Source organism: Pongo abelii, chromosome 5, assembly GCF_028885655.2.
Source record: "Pongo abelii isolate AG06213 chromosome 5, NHGRI_mPonAbe1-v2.0_pri, whole genome shotgun sequence".
NCBI lineage: Eukaryota > Metazoa > Chordata > Mammalia > Primates > Hominidae > Pongo > Pongo abelii.
The window spans coordinates 34,887,870-34,907,264 of NC_071990.2; the positions used below are offsets into that span (position 1 = coordinate 34,887,870).

The 19,395-nt window shown below is 40.1% G+C and overlaps 1 protein-coding gene across 6 annotated transcripts in view; it reads right to left on the minus strand.

The window, feature by feature from the left end:
- Positions 1-19,395, minus strand: part of ILRUN (inflammation and lipid regulator with UBA-like and NBR1-like domains) — a 111,724-nt gene that overhangs the window by 45,044 nt on the left and 47,285 nt on the right. For 4 of the 6 annotated variants that reach the window (XR_008526750.2, XR_008526751.2, XM_002816782.5 and 1 more), the window contains exon 3: positions 15,384-15,581. The exons of the other annotated variants lie outside the window; for them this stretch is intronic. Coding sequence is in view for 2 of the 4 variants with exons in the window: in XM_002816782.5 (XP_002816828.2) it covers positions 15,384-15,581 (198 nt within the window). In the remaining 2 variants the exon portion in view is untranslated. The remainder of the gene's footprint in view (positions 1-15,383; positions 15,582-19,395) is intronic. 6 annotated transcript variants of the gene reach the window in all.

Genomic DNA, 19,395 nt, shown 5'->3' on the forward strand with positions numbered 1-19,395 from the left:
ACTGATTCTGATGCTATTCAATTTCTCCAAACCATGTTTCTTGCTTTTTAGTATGCCCTGCTGAAAGGTAGACAGGATGTACTGGCTAAAAGAAACTGTAGTAAAGAAGCCAGTAGTAATATAATGGTAAGGTGCGATTAGGTTTCAGTCTTTTGGTGAACCTACACTCCTGGACTATGAACTTCACCAGTGTTTCTCAGTCTCCCATTCTCCCCTCTTTTTTTTTGAGACAGGGACTCACTCTGTCACCCAGGCTGGAGGGCAGTGGCACGATCCTGGCTCACCGCAACCTCCGCCTCCTGGGTTCAAGCCATTCTCGTGCCTCAGCCTTTCGAGTAGCAGGAATTACAGGCGTGTACCACCATGCCCAGCTAATTTTTTAATTTTTTGATAGAGACAGAGTTTCACCAAGTTGGCCAGGCTGGTCTCAAACACCTGATCTCAAGTGATCTACGCACCTCGGCCTCCCAAAGTGCTGGGATTACAGGAGTGAGCCACCATGCACAGCCTAATACATTTTATTATTTGCTCACTATTTATATATCTTGCCCTATCCCAGCAAAAAGAAGTATCTACTCAGAGAAACAGAAAGAACATCAGTGGCTGCCAGGGGCTGCAGGAAGAGAGGAAAGGGGAGCGACTGCTTAACAGATATGAGGTTTCCTTTTGGGGTTATAAAATACATTGGAATCAAATACAGATAATGGTTGCACAACACCATAAATGTACTAAGTAACACTAAACTGCATGCTTTAAAATGATTTATTATTATGTGGATTTTACCTCAATTAAAAAATATCCACAATAGTTTATAGTTTAGTTAATACTAATCTAGTGGAATGGTATGGAATTACTAAAAACTGTGTTTTTGAAAGTATTTAATGTTAAGGGGAAGAAGTTCTAAAACATTAGTGAATGGGAGAAAAAAGTAGGTTACATAAGAATACGTAGCACAATACCATATTTAAACAACAAAAAAGTTTTTTGCTTTTAATACATGGATTTTAAAAAACTATGTGGAAATGCATACATTAATAGTGTTTAGGCCGGGCGCGGTGGCTCACACCTGTAATCCCAGCACTTTGGGAGGCTGAAGCGGGTAGATCACTTGAGGTTAGGAGTTTGAGACCAGCCTGGCCAACATGGTGAAACCCCGTCTCTACTCAAAATACAAAAATTAGTTAAGCGTGGTGGCGCGCGCCTATAGTCCCAGCTACTAGGGAGGCTGAGGCAAGAGAATAGCGTGAACCTGGGGGGCGGAGATTGCAGTGAGGCAAGATCGCACCACTGCACCCCAGCCTGGGCGACAGAGCGAGACTCCATCTCAAAATAAAATAAAATAAAAGCACTTATATTTGGATGGCAGAACAAATGTTTCCTTTTCTCTTTAGACTTTCTTTTCTATAATAAATCATGTATTTCTTTTTATCAGAGCAAATAATTTTTTTTTTTTTTTTTTTTTTTGAGATGGAGTCTCGCTCTGTCGCCCAGGCTGCCTCCTGGGTTCATGCCATTCTCCTGCCTCAGCCTCCCAAGTAGCTGGGACTGCAGGCACACACTAACACGCCCGGCTAATTTTTTTTTTTTTTTTTTTTTTTTGTATTTTTAGTAGAGACGGGGTTTCACCGTGTTAGCCAGGATGGTCTCGATCTCCTGACCTTGTGATCTGTCCACCTCAGCCTCCCAAAGTGTTGGGATTACAGGCGTGAGCCACCGCGCCCAGCCAAATACATTTTTACAACAATTTAATCACAAGTAACTAATAAGTTTAGCAATGTGACTGATTTAAGTCTTCAACTAAGAGAACAAAACATATAATAAAGTGGTAAAACTAAATTCAAACATTTCAATAGTTATATTAAATGTGAATGGTCTAAACACACCAATTAGAAAACACAGATTGTTAGAATGGAGGAAAAAATGATCCAACTACATGCTATTTATAAGAAACTCCAAATAAAATGATACATGTAGGTTGAAAGCTAAAAGATAAAGACCTTGTAAATACTAGTCAAAAGAAAGTTAAAGTGGCTATACTAGTATCAAAGTAGTCTTCAGAGCAAAGAAAATTATCAGGGAAGAAAAGGGATATTACACATTAATAAATGGGTAATTCACCTAAAAGATAATCCTAATATGTTATGTACCTAACAACAGAGCTTCAAAATACATGAATTAAAAACCGATAACTGAAAGGAGAAAAAAAGTAACAACACAAATCCACAACTGCAGTTGGACCTTTCAACACTCCCTTCTCAGTAACAGAACTAGTAAACGACAACAAAAATCAACAGATATAAAGGAATTGAACAACAAAATCAACCAAATGGATCGAACTGACATTTATAGAACACTCAACTCAACAAAGCAAAATACACATGCTTTTGAAGTACACATGGAATATTCACCAAGATAGACAACATCTCCTGGGTCATAAACACCTTAATAAATTAAACAAAAAATCAAATCAGCCAGTGTGGTAGCTCAAGTCTGTAATCCCAGCACTTTGGGAGGCCAAGGTGGGAGGACTCCTTGAAGCCAGTAGTTTGAGACCAACCTGGGAAACAAAATAAGACCCTGTCTCTACAAAAAATAAAAAGTAAAAAGCAAGACAGGCATGGTGGTGCGCGCCTGTAGTCCCAGCTACTTGGGAAGCTGGGCAGAGTGAGACCCTGTCAGAAAGGGAAAGGGAAAGGAAAGGGAAAAGAAAGGAAAGGAAAGGAAAAAGAAAAAAGAAGAGAATAGGAAGAGAGAGGAGGGGAGGGGAGGGAGCCACAGAGGGAGACACAGAGGGAGAGAGGGAGGGAGGGAGGGAGGGAGGGAATGAAATCACACAAAGGATATTCTCTGACCACAATGGAATTAAACTAGAAACTATTAACAAAGCTGGGGGCACATGCCTGTAATCCTAGCACTTTGGGAGGCAGATGCAAAAGGATCACTTGAGCCCAGGAATGAGACCAGCCTGGGCAAGCTAGCAAGACTCCATCTCTACAAAGTAAAAATAAAAATTAAAAATATATTTTAAAAAAGAAACTAACATTAAACAAGATAAAAATTTCCAAACGTTTGAAAATTAAACAACACACTTCTGCATAATCTATAGGTCAAACAGGAAGTCTCAAGGGAAATTAGAAGATATTTTGAGCTGAATGAAAATAAAAATACATTTCTGCATTCACTGCAGTGCCTAAAAATTTAAAAAAATACATTTCAGAAGTTGTCAGATTCAACTAAAAGCAACACTTACAGGAAAATTTATAGTACTAAACACATATTATAAATGAAGAAAGGTCTCAAAGCAATAATCTCAGTTTCTACCTTAAGAAACTAGAAAATAAATCAAGAAGGAAGGAATTAATAAAATTAAGAGCAGAAATCCATAAAATTGAACACAGAATAGACAAAAACCAATGAAACCAGAAGTTGATTCTTTGCAAAGACCAATAAAACTGGGAAATCTATCAAAAGAAAGAAAAAGAGAAGAGACACAAAATATCAAGAATGAAAGGGATTATCATCAAACATAGACGTTAAAAGGATAGTAAGAGGATACTACAAACAACTCTATGAACATAAATTCAACTTAGATGAAAAGGACCAACTCCTTGAAATTTTCCCACATCACTCAAGATGAAACAGATTACCTTAATAGACCTATAACTATGAAAATAAGTTGAACTAGTAATTGAAAACCTAAACACCTCCAGGTTTGAATGGTTTTGCTGGAAATTCTTTAGAAGAAGAATAACACCAATTCTATAAAATTTCTTACAGAAAAAAAATGGTACAACGTATCAGCCAGCATCCACAGAGCTGCACTGTCCAAAAGAGCTGGCCACTAGCCGTATGTGGCTATTGAGTACTTGGGATGTAGCTAGAGTCACATGTTGAAAAAATATTTTGGCTACAGTCAGTTAAATAAAATGTATTATTAAATATTTTTTAAAGTCCTCAAGGCTCAGGTCAGAAATAAAATTTACTTTCACAATCACTTCTGATTTCTAAATATATAAGAGAAATTATGAAAATAAAAAGTAAAAATAACTGTGAAATCTACTGAGCCAAAACCAAACCCACTTTAGAATTAAATTGCTTTCAAGATCATGTCAAAACAAACTATAAGCAAAACTCTTTCTTAGAAATCTGGCTGGGCATGGTGGCTCACGTCTGTAATCCCAGCACTCTGGGAGGCCGAGGCAGGTGGATTGCATGAGTCTAAGAGTTTGAGACAACCCTGGGCAACATAGCAAAACCCCATCTCTAATCAAAATACAAATTAGCGGGGTGTAATGGCGCGTGCCTGTAATCCCAGCTACTTGAGAGGTTGAGGTGGGAGAATCACCTGAGCCTGGGAGGTCAAGGCTACAGTGAGCCAAGATCGTGCCACTGCACTCCTCCAGCCTGGGCAACCAGAGTGAGACCCTGTCTCAAAAAAAAAAAAAAAAAAAAAGAAAGAAAGAAAGAAAACTCTTAGAAATCTTTTTTTTTTTTTTTTTGAGACAGAGTCTCGCTCTGTTGCCCAGGCTACAATGCAATGGCGCAATCTCGCCTCACTGCAACCTCTGCCTCTTGGCCTCCTGGGTTCAAGTGATTCTCCTGCCTCGGCCTCCCGAGTAGCTGGGATTACAGGTACCCACCATCATGCTCAGCTAATTTTTGTATTTTTGTAGAGGTGGGGTTTCACCATGTTGGGCAGGCTGGTCTTGAACTCCTGACCTCTGGTGATCCACCCGCCTCAGCCTCCCAAAGTGCTGGGATTACAGGTGTAAGTCACCACACTGGGCCTGGAAATCTTAAGAAGAAACTGGAAGGACATTAGTTACTACAAAGCGAAATCCATACTGGACGTAGTGGTTCACATCTGTATTCCCAGCACTTCGGGAGGCGAAGAGGAAGAATCGCTTGAGGCCAGGAATTATAGACCAACCCTGGCAATGCAGTGAGACCCCAGCTCCACAAAAAAGGTTTTAAAAATATTAGCCAGGTAGGTAGTCCCAGCTACTTGTGAGACTGAGGTGGGAGGACTGCTTGAGCCCAGGAGTTCAAGGCTACAGTGAGCTATGATCCTGACACTGTCCGGCCTAGGTGATAGAGTGAGACACTCTATATCAAAATAAATAAATAAATAAAATAAAATAAAAATCCAGAGGCCAGTAGGCTCACAACATTCTTTCTTGGGACTGAATGTCCAACAATGACATTCCCTTTGTAAATAAAGGAAAGTATAAGCTCTTTAACAATAAAAGGAGAAAAATAAAAAGCTAACGAAAGATTTTTTTCAAAATAAAAATTACAGAACTAATTAATTTCTAACCGAAAAATATCCTTGCCATTTCAAGGTAAAACCCATTACATCATTATAAGGCTGGTGTCAAACCATCATTACAGGAACAGAATGCAATCTGCTTTTCAATAGGAGATTATCCTCTTCAAAGATCCCCAGAGTAATGTGAGGTTTCTAAGAATGAAGTTATGACTACATTCTGAACAGTAATTAAGGAATATAAACTGCATCAAAAACTAAGCTATTAAAGTTTAAAAGCCCTATACACTGTTTAAGATACCAATCATCATTATGTTAAAAAATAACCACACATTAGTTTTATAGCATATACTGATAATTTGAATAAAAGTCAATTATGCTTACTTCCTTATTTATAAGAAACATGTTCTAGTCTGATCTAGGGGCAAGTGTACACAATGGCACTTACTAAAAACTCCCATCACACAACAATTCAGTGAAACCTTCTTAAGAATTTCTTACCTGAAATGGTTTCAGCATATATGTCAACATATTTTTTTTTTGTAAAGAGAAAACATACATATCTAATTTTTAAGTATTACCTTTTTATTCATTTTTAATATCTCTGAAATCAAGATGGACCATCTAATGTTTTCATTTAATATGGCAGTGGCTCTACCTCTCTCCCCTACAAGGAAAGTAATCATTAAACCAAGAATGCATATTAAAATTACTGTCACTTCAGAACTGGGGAAGTGCAGTAAGTTCTATTTGCAAATGTTTTACTCTGACAGGGCTATATTCCCTAAGTAAGTAAAACACTTTAACTAGATCCGGCCTAAGCTATAGTCCTTACTAATGCGTATATACAAAAAAGTTAAGGATTATATTAAGATACAAATTATGCTGAAATATGTAATCTTTAAAACAGTCAATGGCTTTACAACTATTTATTTTCCTTTTAACAGTAAGTATGTTAGTATTTTAATACAGAATTTTACTTGATTTTAAAAATTCTTTAAGGAAATATCACTACTCCCTTAAATTCAGAATTTCTGGAATCCAACATTTCAGACTAAAGAAGGTTCTGTTTAACAGAAGGGCGCTGGCTACCATGAGTAAAAAAAGGTGCAGCTTTCAAATTATATTTTTGCCCTCTACCAAATCCTTTTCTATACATGTGTATGGTATACAGAAGAGTAAGAAAATTAATTTTAAAGCAAACATCATTAGCATTAACAGCACACATTAACACTACTCACAGCCGAGTGACTAGGCAGTGAAAACATTTGATGCTTTACTGCCTGGACATTCAATATCTTGTTAATTACTACACTTTAAAAAGGATCACTGTTTCATCGGATTTTTAAATTTCTGATGGCCCATAGAAGGTTCAAGACCCACATATATGCATTTTAGAGGTTAATATGAACAGTAAAGTCATTTCACATTGCTGTTGTTGTTGCTGTTGTTGTTGCTGTTGTTGAAACTGGGCCTCACTCTGTCACCCAGGTTGGAGTGCAATGGAGTGATCTCGGCTCACTGCAACCTCCACCTCCCAGGCTCAAGCAGTACTCCCACCTCAGCCTCCCAAGTAGCTGGGATTACAGGTGCATGCCACCATGCCCGGCTAATTTTTTGTATTTTTGGTAGAGATGGAGTTTCACCATGTTGCCCAGGCTGGTCCTGGGCTCCTGGGCTCAGGCAATCCACCTGCCTCGGCCTCCCAAAGTGCTGGGACTACAGGCATGAGCCACCATGCGGGGCCTTCATACCGACTTTGACTCACACAGAAGTATCTGGAAATGACCACCAAACAAACAATCACCACCACCTGGTGGCAGTGCAACTGACGGCAGGTTTCCTTCTTCAAAGCTGAAATAGCCTATCATCTCATAACATAATATTTTAGAATTTCAGATCTCATTTACATTTTGAAACATTCCTTCTAAAACATTTTCCATACAAGTCACAACTTAGGCTAGCATTTCTCTTATCAAAAATGAAATTTGGCAGGTTGCTGTGGCTCATGCCTGTAATCCCAGCATTTTCGGAGGCTGAAGTGGGAGGATCACTTGAGCCTAGGAGTTCAAGACCAGCCTGGGCAACTTGGCAAAACCCCGTCTCTACAGAACAAAAACAAAAACAAAAACCCATGCCTGTGGTCCCAGCTACTTGGGAGGCTGAGATGGGAGGATTGCTTGAGCCTAGGAGGTCAAGGCTGTAGTGAGCCGTGATCACACCACTGCATTCCAGCCTGAGTGGCAAAGCAAGACCCTCTCTCAAAAAAGAAAAAAAACAAAAATGGAATCTTATTTTCAAGGGCTACTCATATTTCTGGTATTAGAGAATTCTAAAGATCAGAATTGAAACAGTGAGCATCTTATGGAGGATCTTCTAGAAGCAGATGAAGCCTTTTTGAGGTCAACATAAAAGAACAATGTTCTAAAGGTGGGGTTAATAGGCAAAAGGGCAAGATAACTGGGAGAAATGTCAGGCAGAATAGCATGTGAGTAGAAGACATCATGGATTCTAGTATGAAGAAGTTTGTATGAAACCACAGCTTCTTTTATAACATGATGTTACTAAAACACAAGCAAGAAATAAGGAAAGTCCCATATTACCTGGTTAGGGAGGACATGCTATAAAATGGAGAAAGTAAAGGAAGAATTTACAAAGGTTTTGGGAAATAAACAGTGTAGTTTACATAGAGCACCCAATAAGTTTCCTAACATGTGGGACATATTGTGGTTTGGGACCTTCATAAGGGGAGCTTCATTTCTAAACTCTGAGAAACCAAATGAATAATGCATAGGTTATTTACTCGACATGTCAAATGTCCCTAGGGACCCATATGAGGTATTTAACAAGAACTACTTCAAGTAGTGGAATCCCCCATAAGTGCAAGATAATCAGACTATCACTTGACTTAGCTTATTTCACAACTAGAACTCTGAGAGTTAGAGGAAACCATCATGGTACAGGGTAAATTTGTCCTTTGGAAATCTGGAAGGCACACTGTTAGTAGGAGATGAAGCATATTACTACTGGCATCCAGGCTAAAACAGGGACAATCACTCATGCTGCTTACCCTTTGCCCAGAGTCCAACGTCCTATAGAACTGAGTATCTTCTAGCAGGCAGGAACTCTCTGGGGAAAACTGACACCCAACTACCTAAGAATAGCCCTGTCAATCTCAACTCCACCTCAACGCCCACTCACTCTGGAAGTAGAGAGAGGACTTCGCGACCATATACTCCACCCTCACTAAACTCTAACAAGTATTAACACCCTAGAACCAGTTTCCCTCTGAACCCCATATAGTAGTGACAGCCAAATTAATGACAAAGATAATAAAATTACTTTTGTTAATTTATAACTATAATTCATAACTAATTTACAACTTTTACTAGACCTTAAGCCTCTCTGGTCTTTAGTTTTCTCATCCATAAAATGCAGCTAATATTTCGCAAGGTAACATATGCAAAAAGCCCAAAATAATACCTGGCAAATAGTAAGTACTACAATTTGTTAGTACTTTCTACTATTTGTTAGTATTTGCTACTTAGATAAAAGCTAAGAAGCTAATCCTTTGGTGGGGTGGAGTGGGAAAGGGTATCAAAGTCGAGGAAAAAAAAGATGCTAGGGCTTGAAAATAAATCTGCCAAAAATCAGATACTTATTAGTCTTGGACCAAGCGAGCTAGAAATTTGTGTGGTGGGGGACAGTGTTTGTTATCAAGATAAATAGGTGAAGCCACGAATCTTTAGTGGGAGGAAGCCAGAGGTCTTGTAATATGCCCCACACAGTGAAGAAGTGTCCACACCACATGCCGAAAGCACGCCCACTGAGAAACTCTGAGAGAGCACAACCAGGCTGAAACAGGGTGGAGGAGACCTTTTACAGGAGACCTGTAACTGACTGAACAGAGCAAAAATTCTTTCTAAGAGGAAACGTGAACTGAAACAATCTAAGAGCTATTATAAAAATAAAGGGAGTGGGCCGGGTGCGGTGGCTCATGTCTGTAATCCTAGCAGTTTGGGAGGCCGAGGTGGGCGGATCACGAGGTCAAGAGATTGAGACCACCCTAGCCAGCATGATGCAACCCTGTCTCTACTAAAAATACAAAAATTAGCCAGGTGTGGTGGCGTGCACCTGTAGTCCCAGCTATTTGGGAGGCTGGGGTAGGAGAATTGCTTGAACCCAGGAGGCAGAGGTTGCAGTGAGCTGAGATCACGCCACTGTACTCCAGCCTGGTGACAGAGCGAGACTCCGTCTCGAATGAATGAATGAATGAATAAAGGGAACAGATTCTTTCTCAAGAAGACCATCTAAAGATTACAGAAGCAGCGGGCACGGTAGCTCATGCCTGTAATCCCAGCACTTTGGGAGGCTGAGGCAGGCGGATCACAAGGTCAAGAGTTCAAAACCAGCCTAGCCAACAAGGTGAAACCCCATCTCTACTAAGAATACAAAAATTAGCCGGGCATGGTGGCACGTGCCTGTAATCCCAGCGACTCAGGAGCCTGAGGCAAGAGACTCGCTTGAACCTGGAAGGCAGAGGTTGCAGTGAGCCGAGATCACGCCACTGCACTCCAGCCTGGGCGACAGAGCAAGACTCCAACTCAAAAAAAAAAAAAAAAAAAAGGCAAATTATAGAAACAACCACCCCACCAAAAACAGAAACCTCCAAAAAGCAATCTTTCGTTGTTAAAACAGAAAGATGAGGTCCAGAGAAGTTACCTAATTTGTCCAAGTTTGTGCCTAGGCAACAGAGTCCCACAGTTCACACCCTTAACCACTATATTACACTCAATAAGCTAGTAAGCCGAGTGAGCCAATCATGGTTATTACAGAAGTTTATTTTTTTCCATGTGCTCATGGCTATGGTTGTATACATAATCTATTCTCTTTCTGTTACTGATACTAGGGTATGTTTTACAACCAATAATAATTTGGATTCAATGAAATACAGTGCTTTATAAAATGGAATTAAACTGTTCACTGGAGCAGATAAAGGTTGGCAAACTATACCCCACAAAGCTCCAGCGGTCATCCCAGACACACAAGGGCTGGGAAACATAAGCCAAGGAAGCCCCCAATTCAACGAAACATTTCATTTTTATCCTTTCCCATTTTACAAGGAGGCATTCATATATACTTCTGTCAAGGAAAAGGTTCCATAGCTTAACAAAAATGCTTGAAAACTACAAAATCAGATGAATTATTAAAATCCCCTGAAGGCATCAGATTCCACAAAGTCCTGAGAAACAACTTACAGACTATTAAGACCAAAAAAGGGTTGTTAAGTTAAAATTAGGGGCGTTAAGTTAAAATTTTAATGTTTTTGCCCCAAGGCTAGTATACAAAGCATCTTCAAAAAGTTCATGGTGGGTAAGCACAAAATTAAATTTAAAAAAAAGAAAAAAAAATTCATGGAAAATGAGTATTATGAAAAAGTATGCATGGATTTCAACTTTTTTTTGCATCAAAGTAAACTCATACTAGCTTATTATAACAAATCTGAACAGCACCTAGTTTGAGGCACTAAGGACAAGACATCAGTTTAAAAAAAACCCCTATCAGAGCACTATGAATTTTGCTAAAATTGAAGCAAGGGCAAACATCCAATTCATAGTGAAGTTTGAATCCACTATGGAAGATCATTGATGCTTTACAAAAAGTTTATGGGGACAACGCCCCAAAGAAATCAGCAGTTTACAAATGGATAACCTGTTTTAAGAGGGATGACATGACGCTGGAGATGCCCATAACAGCAGACCATCCACATTAATTTTGGAGGAAACAATCTTGTGTATGCTCTAACTGAACAAGAGCCAATGATTAATAGCAGAAACAACAGCCAACACCACAGACATCTCAACTGATTCAGCTTACACAGTTCTGACTACAAAATTAAAGTTGAGCAAACTTTCCAATCAATGGATGTCAAAACTGTTAAACCCAGATTAGCTGCAGACAAGGGCAGAGCTTTCAATGGAAATCTTAAGCAAGTGGGATCAAGATCCTGAAGTATTTCTCAAATAACTATAACAGGAGATGAAACACGGCTTTACCACCGTGATCTTAAAGACAAAGCACAATCAAAGCAATGGCTACCAAGAGGTGGAAGAGGGCCAGTCAAAGCAAAAGTGGACCAGTCAAGAGCAAAGGTCATGGCAACAATTTTTTTTGGCTCCGCAGGATATGTTGCTTGTCAACTTTCTAGACGGCCGAAGAATAATAACAGTGTTCTGAGAGCTGGGCACAGTGGCTCACGCCTGTAATCCCAACACTTTAGGAGGCTGAGGTGGGAGGACCACTTGAGTCCAGGAATTGAGACCAACCTGGGCAACATAGGGAGGTCCCATCTCTACCCCCCCCCCAAAAAAAAGGCATGATGGCACATGCCTGTAGTCTCAGCTACTTGGGAGGCTGAGGCAAGAGATCACTTGAGCCCAGGACTTTGAGACTGCAGCGAGCTATGATCGTTCCACTGCACTCCAGCCTGGGTGACCAAGGGAAAAAAAAAAAGGAAAGAAAGAAAGAGAGAGAGGCCGGGCGCAGTGGCTCACATCTGGAATCCCAGCACTTTGGGAGGCCAAGGTGGGCAGATCACCTGAGGTCAGGAGTTCAAGAACAGCCTGGCCAACATGGTGAAACCCCGCATCTACTAAAAATACAAAAAAATTACCCAGGTGTGGTGGTGAGCGCCTGTAATCCCAGCTACTCGGGAGGCTGAGGCAGGAGAATCACTTGAACCTGGGAGGTGGAGGTTGCAGTGAGCCAAGATCATGTCACTGTACTCCAGCCTGGGCAACAAGAGCAAGGCTCCATCTCAAAAAAAAAAAAAAAAAAAGTGTGTGTGTGTGTGTGTTAGTTTTAAGAAACTCAGCCAAAGCTTTAGTAGAAAAAGATCTACTCCACTATGACAATGCTCCTGCTCATTCCTCTCATCAAGCAAAGGCAATTTTCTAACAGTTTCCATGGGAAATTATTAGGCATCCACCTTACAGTCCTGATTTGGCTCCTTCTACCTTCTTTTTGTGTCCTAGTCTTAAAAATCTTTAATGGACACCCAGTTTTCTTCAGTTAATAATGTAAAAAAACCCTGCATTTACATGGTTAAATTCCTAGGACCCTCAGTTCTTTGGGGATGGACTAAATGGCTGTTATCATTACTTACAAAAGTGTCTTGAACTTGATGAAGCTTATGTTGAGAAATAAAGTTTATATATCTTATTTTTATCTTTTTTTTTTTGATATGAAGCCTTCACTCTGTTGCCCAGGCTGGAGTGCAGTGGCGCGATCTTGGCTCACGGCCACCTCCACCTCCCAGGTTCAAACAATTCTCCTGTCTCAGCCTCCTGAGTAGCTGGGATTACAGGCGTGAGCCACCCGCCAGACTAATTTTTGTATTTTCAGTAGAGACAGGATTTCACTAGGTTGGCCAGGCTGGTCTTGAACTCCTGACCTCAAGTGATATGCCCACCTCGGCCTCCCAGAGTGCTGTATTACAGGCTTGAGCCACTGCACCTGGCCTTTACTTTTATTTTTTAATTCCATTTTTCCAAGATCTTTTTAAAGTCCCCTCATATTTATATTCCAACTACTTTTGAATTTGAGAGAGTTGCTATGGGTATAAAATGTAATGTCCCACATAGTGATAATTATTTTAAATTTAACACTAAAAACACACACACACAAAACAAGACTAGCATTCTTAACCAGTAGGGAACATTGAGAAGTAGTATTTTTTCATCAAAGGGATTTTTTTATTTTTAAGTCATGTATATTGTCTTCTTCTCCCCTTAAAAATGGTAGCATGTATTTAAAAAATTTACTAAGTAGCCATTCTCCATTCTGCATTAAGCTCAACATTTTTGAGAGTAACAAAGATAAACCAGCCATGTGTCACCTTCAGTTTTAAAGATGACATTAGACATTTATCAAATTAAATGGGTAGAAAGACGTAAAGTGCCAAGAGAAGAAACAAAGGAGTGAGAGGTGAAGAGCTAATATAAAGGAGCTCAGCAGTGGGAGAAACAACTTCCAATCCCAGGTCAAGGGGATTCTTAGCAGATACTGCCTGAAAATGGAGTCCTACAGGGAAGGGACAAAAAACCTCTCTGCATTTTGATACGTGATTATTCAATTATTCAACAAATTGTTCACAATTTCGTAGGATAAAAGGATAAGCAAAACAAATACCTAATATACAATGTGTTAAATATAATAACAAGCATGTGCATGATATTAATGAAGGGGAAGGGATGAAGTTTCTTAGGGTAGCGGGGAGAGTAGACAAGGGGGAGGAAGCAAGGAGGAAAGGTGACTCAGGCAGGGCCTTGAGGATGAGCAGCAGTTTAATTAAATAAAAGGTTATATCAGGCAATGAGACAAATGAGCAAGGGCATGGAGAAGTGAAAGCATATGGCATCTTTGGGGACTGACTGTGGGGGAGTTAGGGGATGACTGAAGATGGGAGTGAAAATGAGGCCAGGCCAGATCGTGAGCTTTATATCCTGTGCCAAGGAGTTTAGCTTCATTACAGTAGGTACAAAGGCTTTAGGCAAAGAATGATGTCATATAAGCACTATGAGACTCTTTCTAAAATTAACATTTCTAAAGTTGCCACTGGCTCCAAAAACATATATGAGATCATTAATTCTAGGATGCCTAGAAATAACTCCAAAGGTCCCACTGGCCCACAGGCCATGAGTCCAGTTAAGAGCTCTGTGAAGGCAAGTACTATTTACTGTTTATTTGTTTTTGATCTCCAGGACATAGGATATAGTGGAACCAATAGGAATCAGTTTCTGATTAGGAATGACAGAACAAATGATGGCTCCCAGGTTTCTGACCCGATTATCTCAGGGGGGTGCCAATGAGAAGGATATAAGGTTGTTTTGTTTTGTTTTGTTTTTTTGAGACAGGGACTCACTCTGTAATTCAGACTGGAGTGCAGTGGTGTGATCATGGTTCACTGCAACCTTGACCTCCTAGGCTCAAGCAATTCTCCCACCTCAGCCTCCCAAGTAGCTGGAACAACAGGCTCACCCCACCACGCCTGGCTAATTTTAGTTTTTGTAGAGACAGGGTCTCTCTGTTTTGCCCAGACTGATCTTGAGCCCCTGGGTTCATGCAATTCTCCCACTTCAGCCTCCCAAAGTGCTAGGATTATAGGCGTGTACCACCATGCCCAGCAGATATAAATTGTGTCTGAGAGATGTTAAAAGTTCTGCCCATAATGAGTTAAAACATGGGTGTGGGGTTCTGAAAAGAGGCCACAGCTATAGATATTAATTTGAGCATCACCGTGTATGGTATACTGGTGACAGCTGAAGCCGCATGGGTGGATGAGGTCACCAACCATGAATGAGGCCCAACTAAGAATCTAGGAATCCCAGGGTAAAGTTGAGAATAGACAAAGACAGAGAAAGAACAGAGAAGAGGAACAGAAACAGGAGAGATGTCCTATGAGTCTAAGAAAGTACATATTTCAAAAAACATGTGTAGTATGGTGCCAAATTATCATTAAAAGGTCAGCTGGTATGAAGACTGTAAAGAGGCTATTGGATTTGGAAACAGGGTAGTCCCTGATTAACTTTCATTGGAGTGGGGAGTGGATAAAGGATAAAGTGGGTTGAAGAGTGAATGGAAAATGTGAAAGAAGAGACAGTGAGTATAGATCACTGCTCAAAAAGTTTGGCAGTAAAGAGAAGGGAGTGAGATATGTTAGCTGTTTGACAAGCAGGTTGGAAGAAGTATGCACATTTTGTGCATTATCTGTTTTATATGACTTGTGTCTAGAGACTTTGAGAACAAGGACTGCCTTTAGTATTCTTACAGTATCTTCCAGCTTATATAACAAAAACAACAGCACTACTAAATATTTATTTAGAACGCAAAATATAATACCTCGTACAGGTCACTAAATTATATTCCTAGGATAAAAGAAAGAGCACTAGACTAAATTAATTAGTCATAAAATGCAAATCATTTACCTGCATGGGGTGACTGTTAAAAAGAGGCCATGCCCTGTTATGCAATTTGACAGGCTCTGTGAGCAACACTGGGGATGTTATAAGATGTTACCTCAGTTCCTTTACCCTGGGCTGCACAAGGACATACTCACCTCCATAGTAGAGTCCTGTAGCAGTGCACATCCGCCACTGTCCCTGATACATTCCTGCTCTGCTGGGGCTGCACATCTGGACGCTGACATCTGCAATCTCTTGGGGCTCTAGCGATCTCACCATCACCATGTTCACATGTCCAAATTGGTCTCCCCCGACATATTTAAGACAAACCCCTGGAGGCCAGGCCTCTGCCCCTGAGTTCAAGCAAAAGAAAAAAATGTTAGGCAATCAATGGTCCTATGCTGGGTGCAGTTTATTATGAAACTGTAGAAGAGGCCTCTTTCTTTTTCTCACATACATACATAAACCTAACCACATACACCTGAGCCATATATTGTCTCACACAACTGATCAAAAGGAATTATCAGAACCAGCAACCTCTGACCAATAGTCTAACCCTATGAAGAAGCACATAAGGCAAAAGCAAGGCAGTTCCTCAAGACAACGAGTATTTCAGGTGACTCCAGGGTTGGCCACACGTCACACTGAATCTGTAGAACCTAAGAATGATGTCCATGAAGAGCCATGGAGATGAAGCACAGGCCCATGTTTAGGGGACAGCTCTCTCTACTAAAAGGTAACACATGTCCATTTTCACAGTATATCTGATTGTTGCCTGTCCCTGATACAGTTTTTCCACAGAAACAAGAGGATGAAACACACAAGGAGTAATTTCAATGGTATTATTCTCAATTTAAAATTGCTTTTTGCCTGAGGTATGACTTTTCTTCTGGGGTCCATAACTATAAAATACTCAAGAGCTCAAGAGACCACATGAATATAAAAGGCAGTAAAAGTTTAGACCTTGGGTGGTGGTGAAAATATAAACAATCGGGTGATCTCCCCTGATAACATCAATGAACTGTGGTCGTAGGAACAATGGCACTAGTTGGAGGTACTTGCGGAAAGGATGGGAAGGAGGGTCAATCAGACCTGTCAAAGGGAGATAGATTTTTATAGAGTTACAGGTTAAATTTAACCTGTAACTCTTTAGAGTAAAGAGTCGCCTGGACTGGAGTACAATGGTACAATCTCTGACTCACTGCAACCTCCGCCTTCTGGGTTTACGCAATTCTCCTGCTTCAGCCTCCTGAGAAGCTAGGATTACAGGCGCCCATCACCACGCCTGGCTAATTATTGTATTTTTACAAGAGACGGGGTTTCACCATGTTGGCCAGGCTGGTCTCGAACTGCTGACCTCATGATCCGCCCGCCTCAGCCTCCCAAAGGGCTGGGATTACAGGTGTGAGCCACCGCGCCTGGCCTAATTTTTGCATTTTTAGCACAGATGGGGTTTCACCATGTTGGCCAGGCTGATCATGAACTCCTGACCTCAGGTGATCTGCCTGCTTCGGCCTCCCAAAGTGCTGGGATTACAGGCATGAGCCACGGCGCCCAGCCGGTACCCACTCTTGTGTACCTATTTTCATGCAACTAATTCATGAGAAATCTATGTGTTGACTAGTTCCCACTAGTCAAGCGGTATAGGTAGCCACACAGTAACTAGATGTGATTTTTCCTGTGAAGTCTCTCCAATATGCAGCAATTGATATACTCCTTTTTAACTGTAGACAGAAACCTCTATATATCTTTTTTTAGAATATATACATTCATTATAAAAATAAACCACTGTGAAAAGTTGAACATGGCAGGACTCTTAGAACAGAGGGTGCTTGTCATTTATCTCCTACCAGCACTCTAAGATGCCTCAGTTCCTTGCTCTCTAAGTGCCCAGTTTTGACATACCTGATGGCTCATTACTGGAAAGAAACCAGACAGGGAAAGGCAACCAGAGTTCTACTCCTGAGATCTCAGCTCCATTATGAATGGTACCCTCTGTGCTCCTTGGGTCTTAAGGGGTAGCAGCTAAAGCAGTGGCCACTATGTTTTAGCATACCTTCTTTTAAAAAAATTTGCCAACAAAATGTCCTAAGTTAACCCTATAAAGGGCAACCACTGCTGATGGAAAGGTTGTGGATGATATACTGACAATACACGCAATTTATCTTTTTCATTTCTGAGGTCTGGCAAAAGCCTGTTTGTCTTACAACAAGCAGAATAGTAGCTGACATGAAGCACCTTACAAAATGTCAGTCTCCTTAAAGACCAAAATCCAAGAGAAAAATTATACTACTCTCATGGGGCTGAATTCACAGTTATTCTTTAAGATACACACATACACACACATACACATACACCTGCAACAAGATAATGTCTGTTTATATGAAAACCCAACAATGTGTCTGTTTTTTGAACTTATAAGAAAATAAGGTAAACCAAGACTGGGTGTGAAAAAGACTTAGCTCTCTTAGGCACAACCACAAGCAGCTGAGATGATTGGGTCATCTTAGCTGTGCAAAAGGAGTGCTGCTACATTCCAGAGAAACTGAGTTAGTCAGTAAAACATTAAATGGGTAACATTAAACACTGGCATTTGGCTAGGGTCCTGCCCTTCTTGGTACTCCAGATACCTATTACTTCTCAGTGGAGTATTTAAAGAACCTCTGGGCTAGAAGAGTTATCCACCAACAACTCTGAAGTGTTCATTGGCTATGAAGTGAAAAACCAATCATCTGCCTTCTGAGCGTTATCAATGATACATATAATTCTTATAGTCACAACTGTTAGGTCAGGTAACTCTGAAAAGGTCAAAGATATTGATGTTTGATACAGAAGGAAGGGAAATACCAGTGAGTTGTCTGGACTACACTAAGCATACCTGAAATCTGAATTCGAGAAGTATAATAGAACTGGGCTCCAAATTAAGTCTCAGTTGCAAACTGGATTAATGGGGGATAGATTTCTATCTAGAAGAAAGACTAATCTGTGTTTTATGATGTTCCTAGTTAAGTATCACAATCAAGTATATAATTAAGGCTGTAATTCTCCAGATATGAAATATCACTTTATTTTTTAAAATAAAGTAAAAACAAAAACAAAAAAACCCTGTCATGTTACAATTTTGAGATGGTAGCAAGCATCACAAAAATCAAAAGTCCAACAGTCCCAGAAATCCTGGGACTTAGTAAGTATATACAATTATAGAAATAGTCTGGAGACAGTAAGGAATATCCAAATAGCAATGCAGAAGACAAACCTTAATGATGATCTCCTTTTTAACCCTTATAAGTGTGGACACTGCATTTCATATTAAGCTCCATGAAAGCAGAAACCTTCATCAATCTTGTGACCATTTCTCCCTTGTACCTAATAAAGTGACTGGAACATAATAAAATGTGTTGAATGAAAGAAGCAAAATTATCTTCTCTAGAATCATACTGAAGAGAAAGGTAGAAAGCTAACTATTTTAACGCACTAAAAGAAAAATGGGGGAAATAAATGTTCTTTCTCAAGTTCTTTTCCCATCCCTTTATATTCACTTCTATGACGTTCAAAAAATAAAGACGACTCTGGATCAATATGCCCAAGATACCCTCTCATATGACAATCACAAAAATTTCATCAAAGTCAGAGAAACACTAGGGTTATCATAACATGCACAGCCTAATATTCACTACAATTGTACAACAGAGCATGGTAGTATAACAACTGAGAAGCTCTAGGTGCTGGTAAAGAGAATTATTCTGTCAACTCATATTTTTAGAGGGACAGTTTTAAATTTTCATTTTAACTCCCAAAGTTTCCTGCTCAGGTTTACTAAGCTTCCAATGCTTCCACAGTGACAGAAGTCTGAATCCTAGAATTTTGCATCTATGTTATTAAATATCTCAGTTCTGTTTTTGCAAATCTAAATCTAAGGACTTAAAAAATATTAGGAGTTTAATTTTATTTTATATTTATTTATTTATTTATGACACGGAGTCTCTGCCGCCCAGGCTGGAGTGCAGTGGCACGGTCTCAGCTCACTGCAACCTCCACCTCCCAGGTTCATGCAATTCTCCTGCCTCAGCCTCCCGAATAGGTGGGATTACAGGTGCCCGCCACCATGCCTGGCTAATTTTTTTGTAGTTTTAGTAGAGATGGGGTTTTTAGTAGAGATGGAGTTTC